This window comes from Melospiza georgiana, chromosome 1, assembly GCF_028018845.1.
Source record: "Melospiza georgiana isolate bMelGeo1 chromosome 1, bMelGeo1.pri, whole genome shotgun sequence".
NCBI classification, from domain to species: Eukaryota; Metazoa; Chordata; class Aves; order Passeriformes; family Passerellidae; genus Melospiza; species Melospiza georgiana.
The window spans coordinates 135593398-135616203 of record NC_080430.1 but is presented as its reverse complement, the minus strand read 5'-3'; the positions used below and the strand labels follow the sequence as shown (position 1 = coordinate 135616203).

Genomic DNA, 22806 nt, shown 5'->3' with positions numbered 1-22806 from the left:
CCCCGGCTCGCTCCTCCCATCCCGGCTGCTCCGCCTTCCCCGACCCGCGAGCCGTGGGACGCCTTTCCGTGAGGAAGTGGCTCGTCGGTGGGGTAGAAGGAGGAGAGAAGCGCTGGCCAGGAGAGCAGGCGGGGCAGGGAGTGCGGGGGGAGCGAGGGAGTGGGGCCAGAGGAGCGGCGCTCCGGGCGCCGCCGAGCCCGGCGCAGTGCGAGCATGAGCGGCGGGGATGGCGGCGGCGGGGGCCGGGCGGGCGCTCTCAGCTACGGCCTCCCCTCCATCCCCTCCAGCAAACTCCCGGACTTGCGTTTTATCAGCCGGGGCGCTTACGGGACCGTGTCCGCCGCCCGCCACGCCGACTGGAGGGTCCCGGTGGCCCTCAAGTGCCTGCAGGGGCCGCTGCTAGACAGGTAACGGGGTGGGCAGGGGGCCGCCGGCCTGGGGCCGAGCCGGGGCCAGGGCCGATCCGAGCCGCCTTTCCCTGAGGCAGCCCCCAGAAAGGGGCGAGGTGCCGGTCCAGGATGCCGGAGTGAGTTTCTGAGGTCTGTGGGTTAGATGCTGGTGTTTCGGTAGGCAGCCTTGCTTTAATTCCACGGGGAGAAGGGATTTCACGAGGATGATTCAGCTTGGGCCAAGAAAAAACACGGACCGGCCCCGGAGCTTCCTCACTTTCGATTATTGTAAAGGGCTGGTTTCGGTCTCGGTCTCTGCGACAATTAGTTGTTTCTTTTGGAGTTTTTTCCCTTCTGCACTGTGCGCCTTGAGCCCTCCTCAAGGTGAGATTGACAGAGTTTGGCTTCTTGCTGGGTCTGTTGGTTGCTAACCATTTTGCTGAGGTATCCACAGGATATTAAAGTGCAGCGATTACTGTAGATTTGGTGTTTACATAGAGAGAGGCAAATCGGGAGTATACTGTTCTATCCACTGGAGATTGCTTCTAGAAGAAGCTTCTCTGAGACCACGCAAAATTATTATTTTTCTCCAGATCTCATAGTACTGAGAGAAGCTGTTTTAAAATAATAGGCTTGTAGACCCCCCCTGCAAAGCTGCTGTTTTCTATGGCATTTTCCAGGCACCCAAGTGGCAGCGTGTTACAGGAGCAAGGACACAGCAAGTTATAGTTTTTCATTCATCATTGTCTTAGTCAGTCCCCATAGTTAAAATTGTTAACGAATCAATGCAAATTTGCCTCTTCTTAGGCTGTCTGAAGCCTACCTGACTGTAAACCTGCCTCTGAGTCATATCTTGCTGTCTTCAAGCTTTTGCCTCAAGTTTCTTTGATGTAGTATTAGGCCTTTAGGTAGGACAGCTTCACCCAGAAAGGCTTCTAGTCTTGTGACTCAATATACTTGAATACAAGGCAAGTTGTTTTAAGGTCTTTCACCTCTTATTGCTCAGGTTTGTGTATACACAGGCTTTATCTCTGAAATCTTGCCAAAAGTGGAATCTCAGTTATGTTGTGTTTTCTGATAAGCTGTGGGAGGGAGGGAACTGACTGATTGGTGTTGTGGGGGATTTTTTGTTCTGGGATTTTTTTTTAATGTCTGCTTAAATCCCAGCTGGAAATACAGCATTTATCCTCAGCACACAGCTAGGAGAAAACACCAAGGCTAATTTTAGCTTTTCAAGAATTTGGATTAGTGGGACATCTAACCTGTGAAATTATGATTAGAAGGCCAAGTGAGGTAATCAGAATAATTCAGTCACTTACCATGATGCCTTAGGTTTTAGCTTTTATATTTCTCAGATTCTGTACTGCTTTAGGATGTAGTTCTGAGCTTCATATTAAGGAATAGTAAGCTCTCGCTTCACAGAGAAGCTAGACAAAACAGTTCTTTTCCTAGCTTGGAACCAAGAACAACCACCCAAATTTCAGGCCCAACGGGGACTGAAGAGAGAAAAACAAAAAGGATCAGACTTCATAACCTAAAGCTATAAGTGGACAATTAACTCCAGTATGCTAATGGACCAGAACTTATAAAAGTGAGAGACCTCGTGACTTGTTGTCCATTTTGTGACCATTTTCATCTTGGGTGTAGCCCTGGCTGGGCTCTTGTACTGCCCAAGGTGTGTCCATTGAGGTCTTCTAATAAGTACCTACCTTAACTCTGTCTAGCCTCTAGGTCTAGGTCAGCCTTGATAAAGCATCACCCTATGTCACACAAAGCCCAGAAATGCTGTCAGAAGACTGAAAGTTATAAAAAAACCATTATACCCGAGTCTGAGCAGCAAGTGCTTTGTTGGCCGTGCAGTAGGCAATATGAAATGCCAGTCTGTAAGTGTTGTCAGGAAAAGGGATGAGTTCATGATGCCATTAATTCCCCGAGTGGGAAGCATGTGCTGTGCATCCCAGAATATGGTATGCGACCAGCCAAAGAGCAAAGCCAGGTGGGAAGCTGTTGTGGGAATGTGCTCATTTAGGCATTTCTCAGTGCCCTTTGGCACGGAGCAGACAAAGGTGAAGTGACTGACAGGCACAGGAATAGACTGCAGGATGGCGCAATTCATTTCCCAGCCACAGCTGAATCCCATGCTAATGTGCCTTACTGTCTTGGAAAACCCCAAACTTTCTCAGGCCTAGTCATTTCTGGAGAGAGGGAGGAAAGTGTAGGGTTGTCTGTTTGTTCCCATGCTTGTCTCAAAGGCTGCTTTTTTACTTCTGTCATTTCCTAGGGTTTCCTATAAGTCTTTTTCCATCACACAGCTAAAAGGACCTTAATTTCATATCTGTCTAAATCAGAATTTCCTACTGCTAAGAGCTGCATGCTTTACTTCACAAGGGTTCCTCTTTTCCCCATATATCCTGACAGCCTTTTCTTCGTGAGTGCTAAACCCACCTTGATGGCTCCAGCCTGCCCTGGATGCTTTGGGGTGTGCCCTGAGCTGAACAAATCGTGGTGGGCATGGCCCTGGCCCCAGCACAGCCCTATTGCTTCTGAGTCAGACGGGCTCACATCCAAAGGATCAGTGTGCTGTAAATGTCCTGTATTTGAATATCCTAGTCATATACTTGTACCTGTACCAGTCTCCACTAAGATCTAAATGGTTTTTTCACTGAATTATGCTTTATGGTCTAACTATCCTCATTGACAACAAACCCATTTTTTTCAAGACTGTTTGAGATATAAGGCATACCATATGGTTTCTATTTTCAGGGATGGAATCATACTCAATCTTAAATAAAACTTGACCCTCTCAAACCCACATGCTGCAAGGCCTAAATTTGTAATGATGCATCAAATCCACATTTATGAGGAGGTTTGAGGTAACAGAGTGCATCCACACAGTCAAAGTCATGCATGCAAAGGCACCCATCATGAGGCTGGTCTATTCCTGCTTCCTGTGCATCTAGGGGATGTTTTTTCCATAGAGCAATTCAAAGCAGGACCTGTTTGAGGGAATAATTTATGTGAAAACAAAGCATAGTTAATTGTTCTTTTTCCTTCAGAATGGAACTTACTTTCCTTCAGAAGTCAAAAGCCTTTAGCCCCTGTATATTAGTGTACATTAGAGTCGACTAGATTTAAATGGTTGGAGAATCGTGTATTAAAATCTCCACTCTCTAGGAGATAAATATTGGGCTTGAGTGAAAAGTTGGGTTTGAAGGTGTTCAGTAAAGTGGGAGAAATGCAGCTGGTTGTTACCATTATGGTTCCAAGGAATGGTGGAAGCTGGAAGTTCTAACTTTATTCTTATTTATCGGAAACATGGATGAAATGTGTGATGGAAATAAATTTGTGTGGTACAACAAAACCAGGGAAGCTGTGTTGTCTGCATTTGCAGGTTCTGATTTGTCTTACACTGTGTTGTTCTCAAAGCAGCATGGTAGAAATCCAGTGGTGAAGATGTGGTGCATACAAGGAATTGACAGAGAATATAGTGACCCCAGCATTTGCTTGGAGTTTCATAGTACTGCTATGGTAATGCATTTTATTTGTTTGCTTGTTTTCTTTAAGCGATAGAAACCATCTTCTAAAAGAAGCAGAGATATTACACAAAGCCAGGTTTCGTTACATTCTGCCAATTTTGGGAATCTGCAACGAGCCTGAATTTCTGGGGATAGTAACAGAATACATGACCAATGGGTCATTAAACCAGCTATTGCATGGGGTAAGTAAATATTATATGATATTTAAATATGATACCTGGCTACTCCAAGTAGATTGCAATCTTCATACTTAATTAATATAGTAAAATATTTTATTTATAATATTTCATGCTAGAAGACAGTCAGTATCCCTAGTCGTTTTGGTGCTCAGATAGACCTTCTGTATCTCAAAACCACAACTAAACTCAGCTGACTTAATGTTGTGATATTTTTTCTTTAATGTTGTGACCTATAACGAGTTTTTATGTTGAATTATTACATACAGTTTAAAAATCTCAGTTGTTCTCTAATTAAATTCTGAAATACTTATGCTTGTTTCAGTCTGGGTTTCTGAATTACTGCCAATACAAATATTGATTTTTTTTCCATGAGTTTGAATATTTAAAAAAAAGAAAATTTTTACTTTCAATTATAGAAGCTAAATATTGCTTATATAAACAAGTATGATTATTTCTACTAGACCTTATTCTTTGAGTAACTTCTCCTGTGCTGAACTCTCGGTTGCTCCCATTAGTTTGGCCTGAGCAGTGTTGCTACTGCAAAGCTACTGCAGTTGTGTCTCAATAGCACTAAACTCTCTTCTCTACCTTTAATCAATACACATCTCATGCCTAGAGAGCTCAATTGTGGTTTTAATAAAGGCATTAGTGTCAATATAACTTCTGAGACCTCAGTTGAGTTTTACAACATTTTTCTTGTTGCATTATTATTTATAAAGGTAGTATTTTGTGCATAGTTTCAATACAGTTTTTTTTTTTGTTCCCTGGTGTCAGCTGCAGATATGATTTTTGTCATTCTTTGTGTAGGAGTCATAAATTGTGGGTTACAAGTTTGATGCCCAAGTTCATCTGTAATCCATATTTCCATAGGAATGAGTGGTGTAGTAAATGTTCAACATCATGAACTACTATGTGAATGCTAGGGAAAGGAAACATAGCACTGCATAATTATTATTTTTTTGAATAGGCTGATAATGTTTCTTTAACAGCTAATGAGTCTTAATGGACTATTACAATTTGAGCATTACAATTTTTTCAGGAGTTTGTATGTTTTAAAAGATTATTGTTTGCCCAAGTAATTTTCTTCTTCTTTGTATAAAAGAAGTCTTTGTGTGTGCTGTTAGAAGAGAGGATTATATTCTGGTTTTGTGGTTTTATCTTGGCAGAAAGATGTATATCCTGACATTCCCTGGTGCCTGAGATTCCGCATTCTTTATGAAATTGCTTTGGGAGTAAACTATTTGCACAACATGAATCCTCCATTGCTGCACCATGACTTAAAAACACAGAACATTTTGTTGGATGATGAGTTTCATGTCAAGGTAGGATTATTTAATTCTTATGTTCTTCAGCATGCAGAATGAGTGAAAGTGTTTTCATTATTGTAGAGGAGGAAGGATGAGGTTGTGGCCTTACAGAGAGAATGTAATTGTATGGTGGATTTTTATTTCTATCCTTGCAGACAGAACTTTGGAGTATTTCTTTTGGAAACTCTGTATTACTCAGTTGTGGATTTTATCTGTCTGAAAAGACCAGGAAGACAGAAGTTAGGCTGTTTCTGCTGTAGCAGTAGCTGATACTCAATAGTGGTGACACTCTTGTTTGTCAGCCTTCCAAGGCTAGCTGTATCTGGTCCTTCCTGAGAAGAAAACAGAAAGTATTCTTGCCTGAGATGCTCTGACAAATTACTTCTGATAGGCAGTAGGTCAAGTTCAAATGTTAATGCTCCATTTGATACTTACCATGCAATATGGACATTTCTGTTCTGTTGGGGTAGTAACAGAACATGTAAAGCAAAACTCCGAAATCCTACTATGTTGGAAGGTGGTTTTTGTAAAGCTCCTTAGAACAAGCAAACATACATGCAGAAGTATCAGTAATTACAAACTTTAATTCTGCCTGTTAAAATATCACTGCCATGATGTGAAAAAGGGATTTAAAGTACTCCTGACAAAATGTTTAGATGCTTCCAAAATTGCAAGAGTTTGTTTTGTGTTTGTTGTTATTTTAAAAAGATCTGGTTTTATACCTGATAGAATATGTTACTCAAGTAAATAGAAATAAGATATTTTGCACTCAATTTATACTTGAAAAGTGAATGTTTTAGTTGCTACTGTAAGTTGACTCTCTTTATGACTCCTTTGAGCAAAGATCCACTGCTGGTTTCTTCTTTCTCCACTGCACAGAAATTTTTCTTGGCAGCAAAGTGCCTCACATGGCTTTGTCTCTGCTCACACCCTCAGCTGGTCATACTTCCTCCCACTCAGTTGTGCTGGTATTGCCATCTCCCGAGCTTCCTGATAAACCTGATCAGGGAGCTAGTACAAGTCATTTTTTTATCCACTCTGTTTTTAATCCCTAACAGCTTTGGTGTGGCCTGGTGCTCTGCCTGATCATATCTGAACAGTTTCTTTGCTGAGGCACTGGAAGGGAACAGGTGAACTCTTGCATACCTGTCCTGCCTCCTGTAAGGAGTGTCCTTGGGGTTTTAAGTGAAGCAAGATTCTCTAAACCAGTACAGTGACAGGAAATGCAAACAAGGTTTATCATGCATGCCACACAGAAGAGATACTGCATATGTATAAAAGTCACAGAGTTTACAGGGTGCTTCTGACTGTCTCTGATCTACTGAATGAGCAAGACTTAAGACCAGTTACAATGAGGAAGGCTTGATGAGAATGAGTTGTAGAGAAGAAAGGTTACTTTTCATTGTGGATTTTGATGTATGCTCTTCAGAAAGCTTGTTTCTGTTGTCTTAACTGCCTTAGTGCTTGACAGGCGTCTTTGTTGAAAATGTTTTTGCTGTTGTGCAGATGCTGGACAAGTGGAGAGCTGGTAGCTGGATGCTTATCTCCCATGTATGCCAGACACTGCAGCTCAGTCAGCAGGTGCATTCTGCTAAGTGTCTCTCTCCTTATCCATAACCTAATCAGACATCTGGTGCCCTGGCTTATGGATGTCTGAGGATGTAAAGGGAAGTCAGTTACTTCTTCATGTAGATGCACTGTATTGTGTAGAAAGGAGCAAGGCTCCAGAGTGCACAGTAAAGAAATTATTCAGCAACTTTTTGCAGCACCGAATTTCAGAATATCAAATTTATTAATTCAGGATAAATACATAGTTTTGGGAGTGAGGTGAAGTGCCCTAAAGTTGTTCTGTGAGAAGAACTGCCTTTGGATATTAGCAAGCTGAGTTATGTACAACTACTGCGATTTATACTAAACTTGTGCTTTCTTCACAACCAGGGAGCTACAAGTAATCAATGATTTTTTTGTTTGCTTTTTTTATCATAAGAAAGGGATTTTCTTCATATGGCACAGCTATCTACAGCAGATTCCTCATCCATAGTGTACATGAGTCCTTCCTTAAAAGAGCAGGTTAGGGCTGTGCTATAGGTATAGCATGAGTCAGGACCTGGGAATGCTTTATGGACTGGAGTTGATGTTCCCTGTTGCTAGGAGAACGACATACTGTTTGTGTGTCAGGTTAAGAGCTTTGGGTGACCCCTTTTTCTGGGTGTATTTCAGGAATTTCTAGCAACTGTCATCAGATAAAACCGGTTTTTCTTCTCAGAACAATTGATTTGACCTTTGCAGATTGCAGATTTTGGCATGTCCAAATGGCGTGTCATATCCACGTCCCAGTCCCGAAGCGAGTCCTCCCTGCCGGAAGGAGGGACAATTGTCTACATGCCACCTGAGGATTACAACCCCAGTCTGAAAACCCGGGCAAGTGTGAAACATGACATCTACAGGTAACTCCTGTTGCTCTCTAGTGGGGCTTGAAATCTGAGCTCAGATATGATTCACTGAACTTAGATTTTAGCATATTCTCAGCAATTCTATTATTTTCAATGATAATATCACAGCTATATAGGCTGAATGAATTGGGAAATGAAGAATTGAGTGATAGCTGGATTTAAAGACTTTTGTGCTGTGACAAGTGTAATGCTCCAAAACTAAGCTGAGACTACAGAAATAGGTGGGGGACTGGTTTCTGTAAATGAACATACACATACAATTCAGAAAAGAAGAAAGCCATTCACACCATCAAGTTAATACGCTTAAAATTTGTGTAATCAAATAACATAATTTCAGAATGTACTTGGGGGAAAGAAGAAAATGTATTTTTGGAAAGGAGGTAGATAAAAACAGGATAGTGGGGTTGGAGAAAGCAGTTACAGTCATCTTGTTAAGGAATAATTTACTTTGTGAAAGTTGTGGTAGTTTTGTGTTGGCTGAGTACAAGTAGTAGAATAGTAAATAGAGTAGGGGTGACCCATGTAACAGAAGGAAATCTCTCTAAGGATATTGGAGTTAAAATAGGCTGGTCTAAAATGGTTTGGAGAGCTCAGAGATTATGTTAAGAATTTTGGGAGGAATTATCATGTGTAAAGGAAGATTGAGAAGGCATGAACTTGCCAATCACTGTGACAAAATCATATTGTCACATCATTCTGGTGCAGTCTGCCACCTTTACCTTCATTGATCTCTGACATGGTTATATCTTGGTGAGAGATGACTCAGGCTCAGAGGGTCCTACTGACTTCCAGGGAAACCACTGTTTCCCTTAATTATCCCTTAACCCTAAGAAGCACATGAAGTTCCTTGACATCCCATCCAGATCACAACACACCTGCTTTCTTTACCCTTTGATGAGAAGATATGGATAAGGAAAACACTGAAAAGAAAAAAAGGTGTATTGAGAGGAAAGAAAGGGTGACTGACAGCTTTAATGAATGGGTCGAGAGGAAGAAGACAAATATTTCTTAGAAAGAAAATAATATTTTCAGAGAAATAACAACCAAATTGGAGAAAATATGAGAACACATCAGAAGGGCATAAAAACCAGATAAATTAGGAAGGAAAGAGATTATGTGAGAGGAAAGAAGAGAGACTGAGACAACATTGGAAAGAGAGGTGTTCAAGGCAGGAAGACATGAAGGTGTAGAGACAGTGAAGAACCACCAGAAACACCACACAGGAGGTTCCATGCTCACTATGAGCAGGAGATGCTACAAAGCAGAAATAAGAAAGGAAAACAGGAATAGTGTAAAAGGGAATGCTGCAGTGTTGTAGAACTGAGAAAATAATCTTTAACTGCAGAGAGATTCCAAACTGAATGAAAGATATTGTTAAATAGCTGGATATTTTCTGGATGTCAAATTAGTTGATCATAGCTGAGTGTTGCTGAGATACTGAAGGTAACTTGTGAGAAAGGAACTTTCTTAAAGAAACAAATTATTTAAACAACAATCAATCACCTTAACTTCTACAAAAAGGATGATTTGCTATACCAATTGCATGGATTTGCCAGGAATACATCAAAAGCAGACTTTTCTAACAGGGAAGACTGCTTTTATTAAAAGCTACATCAGTAAATTTTATCACTGAAGAATGTTAAAATGTAAACAGGGTAAATAGAAAAAATCAGTTTATATGATTTGATTTTAGACATCAGTTATTTGTTTTTGCTTTATTTTTTTGAATTCTTATTTGGTAGCTGTCAAATGGTACAGTGCTTTAAGGCAGTTCATGTAACTAATGTAATTGTATGCAAAATTTGGTATTCTTAGTGATGTAGGAAGGAAGCTCAGTACATTCATACCAAGGATGGGGAGCAAGCCTTAGCAGCAGTTGATCATGGTGGTTATTTTCTGGAATTACACTTATAAAGTGCTTATAAAGTGCTTATAAAGACTTGGACTGAAAATATGGAAATACACCCTTGTCAGCACCTTGAGTGCATTCTGAAGTTATGGAAGCACTGAAGCTTTAGCCTGGATTGTCCTTTCTAAATCCAGAACCGGATACTTGAATACAGTGCTGTGATTAATACTGGGATCTTTTCATGGAATAGAGCTTCATTCAGATATGGTAGAGTCTGTAAGGAAAAGTTGCAGAGAAGGACTGAGAATTCAATGCTGCTTTTATATGAAATCTGCTAACCTTATTTAAATTACAAAGTTGTTTAAAGTTACCACTTTCTAATATATCCTGATGACTGAAGTGACTAGTTTACTAAAGATGGGGCAAGTTTGTGTTCACTGAACCCCTTGCCATTCCTGTTGGTGTGAATGGAAAAGAAGGTCACTGAGTAAGCCACATGTGTGTTACACCTTGTGGCATTAGTTCAGAGTAGTCTTCCCAAGTGTCTTTTTTGGAAAGTGAATGCTGTGTATAAGTGACATCTCTCCCTATGGAGAAGATTGCAGGTGTTGAAAGCATATATGGGGAGGGAAGAAGCTGGAGTGGGTGTCCCAAGTGCAAGTTTGTATCTTGCCTGCCTCTGTGAGGATGTGTTGGGATAGAGCTGTGGCTCAAAGCCATCCTCCCTGCTAATATCCAGCTTCCCTTGGGAATGTCAGGGAATGTCAGTCCATACTGGGAAGATGCCAGAATACTGCAGTTAGGACAGAGCAGTTGGCTCTCTGGGGCTCACTTTAATTTGTGTGCTGAGATTTAAACTCCATGTACGTAATTCACAACATATTAGCAGAGCCAAGTTGATACAGATTTGGAATAGGACTTTATATGCCATGGATTTTGTCTGTACCTAATAGTATTATTTAGTTCAAGATGAGTTCACCTGCTAGTTTTCATATATTCAAGTCAACATTTTAGTTAGCTATAGTCAGTCCCATGCATGCTTACAGGATCATTTTACCAAAATGTTTTAAATACAATGTAAAGCTGAGCATATTGTGTTGTTAACTGTCTGTAGTCTAAAATAACATCTTCTGTACTTTTTATACTGTAAACAGCTATGCAGTTATCATATGGGAAGTGATGTCAAGGAAACAGCCATTTGAAGGTAAGACCATGTCTTCCTTTATTTTTCATGCCTTACCTAGAGGTTAAACATGAAACCTGGGGACTTAATTATAGGGGTTACTTTCTAATAATTCAACTTTTAAACTTATTGAAGAACACTTTCAAATTAGACTATATTTTTAGTATCTTTTTCAATTACAGTGTTGTTTCATAAATTAAGAATACCTTTTCCTAATCAAGAAATGTAACCTTATTATTTACATTCTGTGTGTGCAAATGGAATTACTTCTCCTGTACAGTAAGCTCTTTATATTGCATATATTTCTAATGACTTCACAATGTCTGTTTTGACAGAAGTTATAAACCCCTTGCAGATAATGTACAGCGTGTCACAAGGACAGCGACTAGACTTGAGTGAGGGAAGTCTATCAATGGACATTCCTCATCGAGGGCTGATCATAAGGCTGATGGAAAGTGGATGGGCACAAAACCCTGATGAAAGACCATCCTTCTCAAGTGAGTTTACCTTGCCAGGTTTCTGTTGAACATAGTACTTATAGTGCAAGGCTATAGTCTTGAAAGGGAAGTGTTGAAGATGTCAGGAGATCTATGTGCTTGGTCCTGCTGCTTATCATAAAGTGCTTGGCTGCTTCCTTCATGTCTGTAAATAAACTTTTACGAATGGAATTATGTGTGTGCCATAAAACCAGGTTGGCTGTTGGAGTCTTTTGTATTTGCCATCTCTTAATTTACTTGTAAAAAAGGAGCATGTTTTGTTTAACTACTTGTGTTTGGAGGTTTTTGTTTATTGTTGAAGATAATTTGGGGTTTTTTTAAGAGGGGATGGGAGAAGTGAAGTATAAAATGAGTACTGTGGGATTTATGAGCATCCAACCAGGACCAATGAACCACTGCACATCAGATTAGTTGTAGTGACTTCAGCTTGTATTTGCATCTCAGTGTAAATCTTTCACTGACACTTTAATTGTTGCATCTCCTTTATCAAGCAAGAACTGGATTTTTTTTCTAAGCAAAGAAATGTATCTTAATACAATATTTTCTAAAATAAAAAATAGACACATTTTGACATTTCCATATGTATTCTTGTTTTCCTATGCCAATTAAAAAAAAATAGTAATTTAAGTATGTGGTCACACTGAAGGGAAAATTATCTGGCCTATGTACTATAGTGTGGGCTAACTTGGATTCTCTTTTTAGTGCCATGTGTGTAGTAAGATGGTCTTTGAAAAAAAAAACATGTTGCTTTTGCCACTACTTTACTATCATAAAAGGAAAGAAGAAGTTGCAAAACTATTGCAAAATTAGGGGAAGTGCAGCTCACTGATGGGGAACTTAAGCAATTACTGTAGCATAGGAACACAGACACACTGAGGCCAGTGTCATTTGTTTTCACTGGGTGTGATAGGTCAGTGCTTTGACTATCCCATCTTCTCTGGCCCTGCCTCATGCCTTAGGCATGTGTTCTGGATATTGCTGTGTTGGAGGTGTGTTTGTTTATTTTTCTGGTATAAATCTTTAACACCTCCTCTGGAGTGAGAAGACAGCAGCCCACTCTGAGGTCTTATGGTGTTTGGGTCCTATTCAGCTAATCAGGCGTGATGGGGCTACTTTAAAGCACAGCAAACCACCAATCTCTCCATTCCATGAGTATGAGACTTGCATTATCCCAGGCCAGCATTATTCTGGATCTCTTTTGGTACACATTTCTTTTGGCGGTGTGAACTGTTCTAAGAGAAGCAAGCAGCTTCTGTTTTAGCAGCATAAGTGGTTTGATATGTGCCAATAGAAAAATTATTTTTGTGAATGTAAGAAAGACACTTCAGTACAGTGACAACTTGATTTCTACTTCAAACCATTCACCAAGTACTCTTGCTTTGTTCAGAATGTTTAATAGACCTGGAGCCAGTTCTGCGAACATTTGATGAAATAGCTATGCTGGAAGCAGTACTTCTCTTAAAGAGATCAAAGGTAAGTGGCTTTTGTCACAGTCAACTAACTTGAGTTGGTCAAGTTAGTTGGTGACTTTCACTTTCTAAAAGGAGTCTTATCTCCTTTGTCATTTCTTGTGAGTTTCCTTTTTCTAATCTTTTATCTCATTGAAACATGTATTTGTGTGGGGTTGTTGTCTTACAGCAGAAATTTAATACAGGAAAATATTTCTCTTCCAGTCACTATATGAATCACAAAGTATTTACAAGAGTGGAAAGAAAGCAAATGTGGAGCAGATACCTCTAAATATACCTCTGAATCCTGAAAAGGTAAATACTTTGCATGTTGCATTTGGTATGTCAGCATCCTGAGAGGTTAAAGGAAGTTTAAGGTGGTAAGGGGAGCTGTTCTGCACTTTGCTTCCTGTACAGCCAGGAAAGGCATAAAATGCATTACTTGAGCCAGGATGTAACAAATGCAAAGCCATATATTTGAAGATAGAAAAGGGTGAGTATGCAGAAATTAGAAGGGCATCTAAATATGGGAAAGCTCTAAATATGGCATGGAGCTGTCCAGGGGAGGTTTAGGTTGGATATCTGGAAAAGGTTCTTCACCCAGAGGGCAAACAGGTACTGGAACTGGCTCCCTAGGGAATTCATCACAGCACCAAGCCCAGCAGAGTTTAAGTGTTTACACAATGCCATTGGGCAAATGATTCTTGGGGTGCTCCACCACTTGGACTTGATGATCCTTGTGGGTGTCTTCCCACTCCACATATTCTGTGAGACTGTGATCCCCTCAAAGAGGAATGCACACAATGCCTGCTACTCCCTTACACCTCTATGGAGCTTGCTTGTAAAGGGTAATATAGATTTGTATTTATATTTTGATTCCTAATGCTGTTGCTTTTGGTTCTTACTAGTAGTTAACCTTGTATAAAAAATTGCTGTCATATTTGAAAATATATAAGTATTGGGATTACATTCTTTCTTCCGATTTACCATATCTTAATTGTGCTGTCTATTGAGCATTTAGATAGCAGGGAAAACGTGGTGATGGAAAAGATCTCTGTAAAAACATTGCAACTTCATATTTGTTTAATGTGCCTGTTCAATATACACCTGGATTTCTTTCAGCCAACATATTCTAGCTCCATAGAGTGTGATGCACTTCCCCTTCGGAGCATCCCTCCAGATACATCAAAATTCAAGTCTATTCCCCAGTGTAATATCCTCTCATCAGGTGAGATACTCTTGACTTTGTGTAAATTTAAGTTGCCATTGCTGCTTTGCATTCACTCTGTGACATTGCATTTGTGTAGTAGAAAATTTGGTTTCTGTATGTCAGGAAAAAAATGTCTTTTGTAAACTTTGTTCTCTGGGTAGAAAACTAGCCCTTTTAAGCTCTGATTTTCTGTTCCTGTCACCTGAGAAGTCTTTAGAGCTCACAGGTTCAGTTTTCCTATTCAGAGTTGTGAGTGCAGAGCTAACATTTTCTTGTCTCTTCAGGCTCTTGGCAGTTTAGTTAACTGGGTTTGTTTGTTTGTTTGTTTTTGTTATTATTTGGTGTTTTTGTTTTGTTTTAACTAGTTCTGAATATAAAAAAGGCTGCACATTTTAAGGCATTCTAGAAGCTGAGTAAACTCAAAGTTTCTAGTGCAAGTTTCTAGATAATTTTTAATTCAGTAAGTAAAAATGTCTTTAATAGACTGCTTTGCAAAAGTATCTGCACAGAACTTTTGTAGATGTCTCCTTTTATGAATAAAAGTTGGCAAAATTCCCTGAGAAAACTCAATTTTGAGGTTTTGTTGATATCAGAAGCATACAATAGAACCCAGGTGGAATAGCAACACATTGTGAAACTAAAACTGCATTTAAGTTTCTTCCCTTGACAGAATGTAAACATATTTCAAAAGAATAGAGTGTTCTCTGGCATTACAGGGACCAAGGGTATGAAAGCAGACAAGACTTTTCACTTCTTCACTTCACTGCTAAAAAAAAGGTCATCAAAAAGTATTCTGAGGTGCTGCAAAACCAGAGATCCAGAGATACTCTGGTAGAGGTAGGAGAGCACAGGCAGTTCCTGTTTCAGCTCCTGTTTGAACACATACACATTTTTCAACTTCTGCTCAGAGTACTAGAAAGGTATAAATACAGGAGGAACTTGGGTGAAAAAATTACAGGAGCCTGGAAGACTTCCAGTTACTGGGGAAAATGGCAGAAAGCAAGAGCAGGGTCCTTTGGCTGTACAACTGAAGCATTTATCTATACAGCATAAAAACCTCAAAGATGAAGAATAACTCATATTTACCTAGCTTAATAAGTGTGTTGTGATGAATTTTAGAACATGGAATGTTACTTTGAGCATGAGCATGGACTGTAAGGGTAATTACATAAGATGATGATAAATACCAGCCTTCCTTGCTGCTGGTTCCTTTTATGAATTGTTGTGTCTGCCTGTGGAGGGAATCAATGAAAGTTTTTTGATTTATTGGTACAATTAATCTGATTGGTCAGCTGGTGGTTGTTTTATAGAATCATTGCTCAGACTTTATTGTGTTTATGTATAGATACTATAAAGCTTGTAAAAATAGTGCCTACAAAACTCTACTGCAGAAGAGTTTGTTATTACTTTGCCAATAGCTGCAGCAGGTAGTGTTGTAGTGGGAAGCAAGACTGACATTCATCTTGCTTTTCAAACTCACCTGCAATTGTTTTAGGTGAAAATTCTATTCCAGGTAGATGTTAGCAAGAGAGGAGTTTGGCATGGCATGAAGGCAGAAGTTAATGACTATGGAGTCTAGCTGAGTTAATGACTATAGATTCTTGTTTTTTCCATCAATACATTTAGAATACTTTTTCAGAACATTGCTTCTTCAGAGTTAAGACTTGTCTTCTAGCCTTCAGCCTTTCTTTTCAATTTTACTTTTTTTTTCCCCCCTTCCCTAGTGAGCTTTTCTTGGGTATTTCCTTAAACAGCTCTTTTCCCTCTTCCCATTTCATTTCTGATACAGAGTAATCCTTTAATATAGTTTGTTTTGCTAGATGAACAGGATGCACTCTTTTGAAATCCTTTTGTAAAATAAACTTCTTCATTCATGGAGTATCCTAACCAGTCCTCCTGGTAAATGTTCTGACTTAACTGAATTAAGGCTACGTAGTATTATGAGAGACATGACAAACTTTTTTTGTCTTCAAAATCCCCCTTACTTACTGTACCTTAGAATTTTATTTTTCCTTTCTCACAAGACCCTTCATTACAGAATAATCTACTTAGGGGTTGTTTTTATTCCTCATCTCACTTCTAATCATTTGCCCCAGCTTGAAACAGAAAGTCTTTATATCATATTTTTCCTTCTTTTTCTATTTCTGTTACTCCATTCTTATAGGTCACGTAGGTTCTTTTTGAGTAACTTGAGTCAATCTGGATTTTTCTGAATAACATTTGTCTAACTCTCAATAGCATTTTGTTTGAGGGAGTTGTTTAGCATGGAGAAAAGGAGGCTCAGAGAGGAAATTTTGCTCCTTTGCTCTCTGCAACTACCTGAGAGAAGATTATGGCCTGGTGGGGGCCTCTTAACTGACAAGCAACAGCAGCAAGCAGTAGGCTGAGGAAATGCCCTGAGTTGTGCCAGGGAGGTTTAGATTGGATATTAGAAAAAATTTCTTCATGGAAAGAGTTGTCAAGCATTGGAACAGGCTGCCCAGGGAAGTGGTTGAGTCACCAGCCCTGGAGGTATTAAAGGATGTGTAGACATCCTTTTGGATGGCATTCAGGACATGGGGCAGTGGTGGACTTGGCAGTGCTGGACTCGATGATCTCAGGGTCTTTCCAATGGAAACGATAGTGTGATTTTATGATTGCATTTTCTTATGCTGTGTTCACTGGTCTCATTCTCTCATACCAGTACAAACCCTGTAGTTTTGTCTTTATGTTATGAAATTAAATTTGTGTGTCTAAAACTGTATACCATCCCAGCACAGCTGCTTGGAATTCTTTCCTGAAATGATCTTTCACTCACAGTGTTGTCTCCTAATCCCCTTTTTCATGCCCTAGATAATATCTGCTGCTTCACAGTACATAGCTCTGCCCAACTTTCTGCCTTGTTCATGAAATAAAATACTAGTTACTATGAGTTCTAGTCCATCATTTTAAAATACTGGGAATGGAGTTTCTTCCACATTTTCCTATTCCTGCTCTGTGTACTTACAGACATATTCTTCTACAGGTCAAGAAAGAGCTGGGAATACAACTTCAGAGTTCCCCATTGGACAGGTAATCTCGAGTTGTCCATGGGGCTACCTCACTGTGTTTAGATGCTAATGTGAATTTTTGCATCTCTGGTTCTTGGTTAACGTCTTAGTTACTGTACCTTTATCAAGTGACACTGTGAAAGTCTAATCAGAGCTGTTTGCAGAGCTAGGCACATGTCCTGTAGTTCATTTCTCACCAGCTCTTTGTTACCTGCTCCTTGTGTTATTGCAACTGCTGCTTTCATATCCATCACCATTTCCACTATAAAAAATTGTAAAGCTAGAAACTGTTCAACTTCCCCCCAATAGAAATCCTTTTTACTTTTCTTTGCAAAAGTTTACATGAAGCTTTCATGAAGTCATATCCTGTTTTGATGGACTACAAAAAGCTTCCATTGGCCTCCCACTGAATGTTACCTTCTCCCACTGCTCTTCATGTCCTTTTCCCCCATCTGAATCTTTATTTTAATATTTTCGTCTTTCAAACTTCATCAAAATAAATTAGTCTGCTTTCCTGCTGACTTTTAGTGACCTTTCCAAATACTCAAAGGATTTATTTTATTCTTCTAGTCCCTATGAAGAGCTTTTTTGTTGAAGTTCACATCTACCAGATTTATACTCCCATATATTCCTATTTCTTTAAAATAAAGCAGGACCCCATACCATAGTCAAGCCTTGGTAAAATACGAGGGACATAATGTATCCAGAATTTGAGTATAAGGACTAATCTGTTGCATATGATATAAAAGTAGTTGGTTTATGACTTCTTTGAAACTGCTCTAAATAGTCTCCGATGGGAGTATTTTATTTGTACACAGAAGTAATACAGCTTGTTCTTTTTCTCTTTTTTTTTTTTTTTGTCTTTTTTTGTCTTTTTTTTTTTTTTTTTTTGTCTAAGATGGAAATTCTGGATGTCTACACTCTCTTAGCAGCCAGAGCACAGATGAAAATCTCTCTGTAACTCAGAGTGCCAAACTGCTTGTGCATCCATACAGTGCTGGTCTCTCACCTGCCAGGGGTATTTCAGATGCCCCAAGTTCTGCATCCCATGTGCTGCGGTCATCGCCCATTCCTCCAGGTACAGCAAACACCCACAATAAATGTTCTGACATTGAATGTCTGTCTGTATGAAATGGATACTGGAACTGTTACCCACCAGCACATGAAAACAAAACATTGCAAATTAAGAGTGCAAAATTAAGTAATTCTGTCCTTGTAGACTTACATTACAAAGTAAGCAAAAACAGTGTAAAATGTGGCCAAGTACAGGTACCTGTACCTTCTAGCTTTTTTTCTCTCCTCCTAATCAGATTCCTGCTGCCATCAGTCTTCTTCTTATCCCATTCCCTCTGCTCATAGTATTTCTATTTCCTACTGCAGTTGCAGTGCTACAGTCCAGCAGAACAGGAGGAAAATTTAGCTCAAACTTAGTCACTTTGTTGCCTGTCACTTCTCACTTTTTAGGCTTTCCAGTCTTCCATTTAGCAATGGTGGGGCTGAGAGAAGCAGCAACTGTGTCAGCATCTTACCTGTAATGATCCTCTGTGTTAGTTGGGAGCCCACTACATTGTATTTTTATGTATCAAATAACTGTTAAAAGTTAACACAAAATTTAACAAGAGGAAACCTCAATGAGTAATTTTTCAGGTATATTTTTTGAGGGGCCACACAATAACATGCAACTTTTTAAAGATTTATTGCATCATCCCTCTCCTGAAAATATGAGAATCAACACCCTTTCACTGTGTGAAACTTCACCTTGAGAAAAATTCCAGGAAACCACAGGGATGTTTTCAGTAATCTTCAATAAAAATCCCCCTGGAAAGTGAATTTACCACCTGTCTCTTTCTAGTACCAGGTCGGGTTGAACACTGGAACAGGGTGCCCATGGAGGCTGCAGAAGTACCAACACTTGGAGATGCTCAAAATTCAGCTGGACAAGGCCCTGAGCAACCTGAGTTATCCTTGAAGTTGGCTCAGCTTTGAGCAGGCCATTACATCAGATCACTTCCTTGAGGGTCCCTTCTAACCTAAATTATTCTGTAATTCAGATAGAATAAATACTCTAACCATTAAATTTGTCAAATTGGATCATTTCAACAGGTTTTTTTCAGCTTGTTCTTTGTTCTGTGGCAATATCTGTTGACAGTTACCATCCCTTCCTTTTTTCTAATCCTTTCCAATCTCAGATTTTGTATTGGAAACCATACAAAAGAATGTAGCTCATCAGTGGATCCAAAGTAAAAGAGAAGAAATTATTGATCAGATGACTGAAGCATGTTTGAATCAATCACTGGATGCTCTTCTATCAAGATTTTTACTCATGAAAGAAGATTATGAACTTATAAGCACCAAACCTACAAGGACATCAAAAGTACGACAACTGCTTGATACTTCAGACAGCCAAGGAGAGGAATTTGCCAGAATTATAGTACAGAAGTTGAAAGATAACAAACAGCTAGGACTTCAGCCTTATCCAGATGTTTTATCTAATTCTCAAAGACTGCATCTTTAAATTTATTCTTTCTTTATGAAACCATGTGAATATTTCTTACAACATGATTCCTGTTTCTAATATAGTATTTTATTTATGTTTAGCTTTGTCTTTGCTGTGCCTTTGTAAGAGTATCAGAAATGACCCTGAGTTCTTCTAGCCTGCATTTGGTCAGTAATCAATTAATAATTTGGAGTGCAATCATAAAACCAAACACTTGACAGTTGCTGACTCATTTTGTAAAAGTATTTTGTTTATACATGACAAAGAAAAACATTAAAGGTTCACCATTTTACATATTTGCTGTTTATACACATCCTTTCCTTTCATCTCACAGGATTGAGACATGTAATCTGAACATTTTTTTCTCATTCCATCTGCTCTTTCTCACAGAGGAGGGAAAAAACACCTAGGTGCTCTTTTCCAGGGCTGTTCTGCTGTGTGTGTAATAAACTTCCTTCCTTAAGCCATGCTGGTGTGCATACAGGAGAGGAGTGGTAGGTGGGGGGAAGTTTATATTGCATTTCTGCAGGATTTTTTATTGTTTTGTTTTGTTTTTCCCATTTTGTTGCCAGAGCAAGTGCCTCAGACCACAGCATAAGAAGAATTTTAGTCCAAAGAGGAGCCCAAGGGGAAGGAGGACGTTGTCCTTGTCATCTTTGTTCTGCTCAGAAGTGATATAGGAGAAAGGCTGCAGCTATAGCATTTTGCATTGTTTGGTTATAAACACTTCAGCTATTCTTGAAATCATTGTAGGATGAGATCCAGGAAGAACTTACATAAGGGCATCCTCACTTAATACCTTTCAACATTTCCTTGGTCATCTGCCTTGCCTTTGTCACCTGCCATCTTACCACCCCTTACCTTTGTCATCTGCCATAAATACTTCTCATGTCATGTTGCTAGATCAAACTTCTAACTCAATTTTATGTTTGGTATTTACATGATGAGCTGCATAAGTAGTTGGGTCTGTACAAAGATCAATCATGTCCTGCTCTGCCATGCTGGAAGTAATGTGCAGGGGTATCTTCTGCTATCACCTGCCTTAACCTCCTTTGGATCACATTTCTGCTGTCCTGTTTGTCTGAAGGATGGTGACATGTTGAGGCACAGGTGGGGCCACCTGAGAGGAAAAGGTATGTGGTATTTTTTCAGTTACTTTCACAAGACCTTAGTGACTTTGTCTAGATTACTTCAAAACTAGTAAAAAATGACTAGTTTTAATTTGTCAGAACACAGCACAGGCAGATTATTTTTGCAAGCACTAATAAATAATTACAATTTCTGCTCAGGCTATTTAAAATTTGGGAAAATCCAATCTCCACAAGATTGGATGGTATTTCACCATTCATACAAGAATGGTGAAATATACCTAAATTACCACATAAAAAGGAGCAGATAAATGAAAAATCCTAAGGAATGGTTGTTTCAAAACCTATGGAGATGTGAGACCTGCCCCATTTCAATGATTCAAGCTTCAGTGTCATTAGTGGTTGCCAACAGCTTACTTTTTTCAATATCTTTATGATTTTGTGAACTGAATCACAAGAATACAATGTATAGTTTATTGAATAGGAGAGGTTTAATTTTTTTTTTTAATAAAGAAAGTTTTTGACATAAACTGGGTATTTGCCTTTTATCCTGCTTCCCTCTGGAAGCTGAAAAATACCCGTTAAATAGCTGAAATCAGGGCTATGGTGCAATGAGTGGCTGTGCTTTTCCCAGAGCAGACCTAATGATGTCTAGCAGGGAGAGGTCTGAGGAAAGCTGGTGCCAAAACTGTGTGTTTCACTTTAAGCCACATTGTTCATTATTATTGGTCCTTAAAATAATATTTGTGTCTTGCAAGCTGGGAAGTAAGATTTCTTCAATGTGTGTCCAAAATTGTTCATGTATTACAAACTTTCCTGAGAACCCACTGTAAGACAGCTGTGTCAAGGAAAGGAGCATCCTGCAGCTTTCAAAGTCTCCCTGTTGACTCCTGCCTGTCAGTACAGAACTGGTTTGGTTTCCCTTAATTACAATTAAATGTGGCCCTATGGAGTCACATTCAGGAATGGTGCTGTCACACTGCTGCAATCACTATGGGCTGCTCCTCTTTGTGTGCCTTCCCTGTGAGGTGGCACAGCTGCAGAAAGAGTAATTTTCTACCCCCAGCTCTGAATATATTATACCCCCATGTCTGTAAGGCCATGAGCATTCCAGCCAAAACCCAGCCCTCCAAGGAAACCCTGAGGCTACTCAGTATGAAAACTCAGGCCAATCTCCCTCCTCTTTCCTTGGACCCTGATTCCCATGATGGAATACAATCATGGAATAGTTCTGGTTAGAAGGGGACTGCTAAGGGTCAGCTTGTCCAGCCCTTCTGCCATGGTCAGGGACACCTTCAGCTGGATCAGCTTGCTCAGAGCCAGTGTGACCGTGAATGTTTCCAGGGTGTCAGACACTACCACTCTGGGCAACATCAAACAGCCCTCTCCAACACCTCTAACACACAAATCTCCTTGAGTGAAAGGGAGGAGGAGGAGGCAGCCACAGTTGGAGCTCAAGAGATACAGACAAGGGCATAATGAGAATGATTTGGGGTCAGCATGGGGGAAGAGAGGTGGAGGTTTTGTGCTTGGCCTTCACAAAGAGTAAAGGGTTTATGGAGGTGACACATGTGAGAGTCAGTATGAGCCGCAGTCTGACACTTCTGTTGTTTTACAGTTGTTTTAACAGTAGTTTGTGCATTCCTCATTTCTTCATTGCAATTCCTAACAGATTTTCCTGCTTTTTCACTCCAAGGGGAAATGATGCTGATGTTTCAGGCTGACAGTAAAAGCTTTTCTCTGAGTTGTAACAGCTCACTGAAAGCCTTTTAAAATGTGCATGTAGAAATGTCTTTTTATATGTAGACAGGGAAAAATAGAAACACAGGACTACACATATTATTTAGTGTTTGTTGGCATTAGATTTTGTATGGTATTTTAGCACCTTGTCACTGAGTCGTGGCTGCTCCTTGTGTTCTGCTGCCATACCTGAAGTTTAACATGGTTGGAAGAAGTTTATTGGTCTGTGAGCTACATTCTCTCCTGCATCAACTTCATGGCAAAGTAAGTAAAACTCTGGTTTTACCAAGATGACACTAATGGTGGCCTTTGTTTGCCATTCAGAGTCTTGCAGCTGATGGCAGAGGGTGTTTGGCAGTGTGATTTCAGTCAGGGGTCAGTGTAAGTGCATCTGTTGTGGA

General features: G+C 39.6%; 1 protein-coding gene across 1 annotated transcript; it reads left to right on the top strand.

Annotated features, from left to right (window-relative positions):
• Window positions 1-213: 213 nt before the first annotated feature.
• RIPK2 (receptor interacting serine/threonine kinase 2) lies at window positions 214-21148 on the top strand. Its single transcript, XM_058039481.1, has 11 exons — window positions 214-407; window positions 3954-4107; window positions 5271-5426; window positions 7701-7858; window positions 10868-10917; window positions 11232-11393; window positions 12781-12866; window positions 13067-13156; window positions 13964-14069; window positions 17979-18158; window positions 19270-21148. The coding sequence occupies exons 1-11, from the start codon at window positions 214-216 to the stop codon at window positions 19593-19595; spliced, it is 1662 nt and encodes a 553-aa protein (XP_057895464.1). The 3' UTR covers window positions 19596-21148.
• Window positions 21149-22806: the final 1658 nt, after the last annotated feature.